Source organism: Helianthus annuus, chromosome 6 (genome assembly GCF_002127325.2).
Source record: "Helianthus annuus cultivar XRQ/B chromosome 6, HanXRQr2.0-SUNRISE, whole genome shotgun sequence".
Classification (NCBI taxonomy): Eukaryota; Viridiplantae; Streptophyta; class Magnoliopsida; order Asterales; family Asteraceae; genus Helianthus; species Helianthus annuus.
The window spans coordinates 105926475-105931071 of NC_035438.2; the positions used below are offsets into that span (position 1 = coordinate 105926475).

General features: G+C 38.2%; 1 protein-coding gene across 1 annotated transcript; it reads left to right on the plus strand.

The window, feature by feature from the left end:
• Positions 1–1887: 1887 nt before the first annotated feature.
• LOC110865803 lies at positions 1888–4304 on the plus strand. Its single transcript, XM_022115126.2, has 2 exons — positions 1888–2897; positions 4043–4304. Exons 1-2 carry the CDS (start codon positions 2588–2590, stop codon positions 4132–4134), a joined length of 402 nt encoding a protein of 133 aa, XP_021970818.1. The 5' UTR covers positions 1888–2587; the 3' UTR covers positions 4135–4304.
• The last annotated feature ends 293 nt before the right edge of the window (positions 4305–4597 follow it).

Sequence of the window (4597 nt, forward strand, 5' to 3'; positions counted from 1 at the left end):
TAAAAAATAAATTACACCTAAAAAATAAATTACACCTAAAAAATAAATTTATTCTTCGGTGTCATCTTCGTTCTCTCCTTCTTCCTCTTCGTTTTCTCCAGCATCTAAACCTACGTCTTCAAAGTTCCCGTCTTCGAATTCCTCCCCCACTTCTTCCTCGGAATCTTCGTCGTGATCATTGTTTAATCGAATTGGGCGAATCGCCCAAGCATGCTCAACCAAATCCGCCTTCAACGTGTTATGTATTTCTCTAGATCGTAGTAGTTGAGCATTTGCGAGTCTCTCTTCCGTTGTCGCTTGGGGTAGTTCGACCAAATCTTCGGGAATATAGTTTTGGCATATCGCTTTTCCATCATCCTCAATGATCATATTATGCAAAATGATGCAAGCATACATGGCCATTCGTATTTTATCCTTATGCCACATGCGACAAGGATTTCTGATAAAATGCCATCGTTGCTGTAGAACCCCAAAACACCTCTCGATGTCCTTTCTCGAAGACTCTTGTAATTTTTTAAAATACTTTCTTTTTTCATCGAAAGTTTCTGAAAACGTTTTAACAATAATCGAATACTCGGGGTAGATACCATCGCCCAAGTAGTAGCCATGCTCGTAATCGTTCCCGTTTGCATGGAAACCGGCCTTTGGTATAGTTCCAGAAATGTAGCCCTCGATTAATGGTGAAGCCTCTAACGTATTAATATCGTTAAAACACCCGGCTACACCAAAGAAGGCCGACCAAACCCAAAGGTCGTATGACGCAACACCTTGTAATACCAAAGTTGGCCCTTTTTGATCACCCCGTGTATGTTGACCTCGCCATGCGGTTGGACAATTATACCAACGCCATTGACGACAATCCAAGCTACCAATCATGCCGGGTATTCCATGCTTTTCTAGATGCACCTCATATATTTTTTGAAGGTCGTTCCAAGTGGGGTTTCTCAAATAACGTTTTCCATATAACTGGCATATTCCTAAAATGTAATTTAATATACAAAAGTTTTACTAACAAGTTACGAAAAAATAAATGTATAAAAGTAAATAAATAAAAGACAATTAAAAAATTACCATAGCAAAAATGTTCCAAGGTATCTCGGGTTGTTTTCTCCGCCATCTTCAAATACTCGTCGTTGATGTCGTACGTGTTTCCGTATGATAATACGCGTAAGGCGGATGTGACCTTTTGAATTGAGGTGAAGCCTAGATATCCTCGTGCGTCCATTCTTTGCTTAAAGAAATCGTACGTATTTTCCAAGTCATTGTTAATGCGCAAAAATAACCTTTGGCTCATCCGAAAACGTCGTCTAAAAACATTCGGTCCGTGAACCGGTGCCGCGTCAAAATAGTCTTTCATCAAACGCTCGTTCGCGGCTTCACGATCTCGCAAGATATAGGTGCGTCGCAAGATGGGTCGTGGAGGGGGAGGTGGCCGAATGTGCTCAAATGTTTGTAGCACAAAAGTACATGCACTCGTAACCGCTTCTTCCTCGGCCGCGTCTTCGTCGGGCGAAAAATATCTTCGGTAAATTTCGGTGAAAGACTCTTCCGACGGGGAACCCATTTTTTATAAAGTGAGACTAGCTTTTTTAAAAATATATGGAGAATGAGAATGAGAATGGTATGAGTTGTAAAAAAAGTGGAAGAATATGAGGTTTTATAGTGTGAAAAATAAGAAAATTAGAATTTTTTTTTTTTTATATATGACCGTTATCAAACGGTCAAAAAATATAATATTCCATCAACTCGCGCCGCGAAATACATCACGCCAATTCTTTTTTTTGCCTCATGGCGCCCCGGGGGCGGTGTTAATGGCGCCATAGCGGCGCTATGCCCACATCTCGCGCCCCATTACATATGACCTAAGTGTTACACTTTTAAAGTCTCTGACTTTCTCTCTCTTCAATCTTCATCATCCTTATCTCTCATCTCTCTCTTGAATCTTCATCTTGAAGAAATTAAGAAACTTAAATCTTTATCATCTTCATCTGATGTTCTTACCCCCCATGTTTTTTCCGATGATGTCCTTATCCCCCCCCCCCTCCCGGCTGCAGAAGCGGTGGCGGCGGTTGTACGGAGACTCAAGATCACACTCCGACCACCGTATCCTCTGCCACCGTCACAGTATCCTCCACCACCGTTCACCACCATTCAACGGAGATAAACCCCTGGACGCCGCCGCCGCACAGGAGGGTGGGTGTGGTGTCTGAAAGTTGCCTAGTTGTACCAGCCGCCGCCACCACCGTTCACCACCAAATCTTGTAAATGTACAAGTGGAGATGCATAAGGTACAACAAGCTCTTGTTGGTGGTTGTTTACTCGTACTGCGTTTTTTGTACTTGTGGGTTTTGATGGAAGTGTGGTAAAGATCTCCGGCGGCATACTCACCGTCTTCGACCACCAACAAGAAGACCAGACCCCCTCTTTTTTTTTCTGAAAAATTTGTCATCTTTTTTGTTGGTTTTTTGTTAAAGATCTGAAAAAAAACTTGTGGGTTCTGATGAAAGTCTGTTAAAGATCTGAAAAAAACTTGTGGTTTTTTTGATGAAAGTGTGTTAAAGATCTGAAAAAAAACTTGTGGGTTTTGATGATACTTGGGGTTTTTGAAGAAAGTGTGTTAAAGATCTCCGGCGGCATCTTCGGCATCTCTGGTGGTGCCGATGGCGCCCGGTTGGTCGAAAGACGGTGGTGGGGAGGTGGTTGGTGGGGAGTTGTGCAGAGGCGAAAGACGGTGGTGGGGCGGTGGTTGGTAGGAGTCTTTGCGACAGCCGCGTTGGATGCGTGTGCCCCGTTTATTCGTTTTCGGAGGTGTTGCCGGTGGAGTGTAAGTTTATTCGTTGCTAGTAGTTGCTTGGATTCTACAAATCTCTCGTCGTCGGAGGTGTTGCCGGTGGAGTGTAAGTTTATTCGTTTTCACAGTGTTGAGTTAATTGATTGATTGTTGTTGTTAATTAGTGTTTTTTACTGTGTTTGTTTGTATGATTATTGATTACGGATGCGTTATATTAAGAGATTTGTGGATTGAATTATGTAATTGATTATTTGAATCATGTGTGTGTATATATGTAGATTTTTGAGTTATTGTAGTTATTTTTTGGTGATTTAATTGAACTATTGTTGTTAATTAATGTTTAATACTGTATTTGTTTATATGATTATTGATTACAGATGTGTTATGTTTGAGATTTGTAGATTTACTTATGTAATTTAATCATGTGTGTGTGGATATAGAGATTTTTGAGTTATTTTTTTTGGTGATTTAGTTGAACTATTGTTATTAATTAGTGTTTTAAATTGTGTTTATTTATATAATTACGGTATACAGATGCATTATGTTATTATGTTAGATTTTTTTGTAAATTGAGTTATGTGATTGAATCATGTGTGTAGACGCACAGATTTTGGAGTTATTGTAGTTCGTTTCTGGTGACTGTTGCTTGGTAATCCTTGTTAATGAATATCTTAATGATGTTTATCTTTTGGATTACAGATGCATTTGTTTAGAAATTTGTGGATTTAATTATGTAAATGAATCATGTGTGTTTAGATACATGGAATTTTGAATTTACTGGTTACTATGCATGTTAAATTGTTCTGGTGATTATTATTTTAATGGCCGATCTGATGGTTTAAACAATGAAACAATTTGTTAATCGGAGCAATTAAACGATTGGTGTCATCAACATATTTATAATCAAAATTTTTATTAGTCTTTTTATATTTTAGAATCCAAGTATCCAACATTCCAACCCTCATTCACACACACATACATATTTTTTTATTTTTTTAATTTGCATTTCTCATCACTTTTACTGTTTTCTTTTGTTAAAAACATCTGGTACATGACTTGGTCCCTAATGACCTTTCTATGAGTCAATGGTTGACCCTCGTATCAGTTTGATATTTGCAAGTTTTGACGGTTCGGATTCTTTGATTGATAAAGTTGTAATCTTTTTTATGCTTTTGGTATGTAGATACAATCTTTGACGGTTCGGATTATTTGATTGACAAAGTTGTAATCTTTTATGCTTTTGGTATGTAGATACAATCAAGAAAGCTGGGGGCGTGATGAACCCGATCATCAAGAACCAACGAGGGCGACTTTACGTGTATGAGGTGACTTTTCACCGATGAGTTTTCACCGATGGTGTCGGTGGTGCCGTTTTTTATATCATCAGTAAATCGGCATTCTTTAGTTTTTATTATTTGAAATTCTGTCGGACCTGGCAATGAACGAGGTGACTTTTGGTGTACGTTAGGTGTAATATGTTTTTATTGATATTTTGGACCCATTTTACGCATTAGTCAAGTTTTAAATTTATAAAACACGATATTCTACTAACACTAAACACACACTTGGGCAAGTGCACCCATCGTGAGGGTAGTATAGCGTTGCTAAGATACCGAGGTCGTCCAAGGACACAAGAGCTTTTAGTACCAGTTTATCCTCAACGTCTAATCAATCTATTTTTTTTTTTTTTTTTTTTTTTTTTGAGAAAAGTTTTGAAACATAAAAATAAAAACTAAAAATGCAAAGATAAATAAAATGAAAAACAGATAGACAAGATAGAATCACTTGGATTTGACTCGTCTTTAA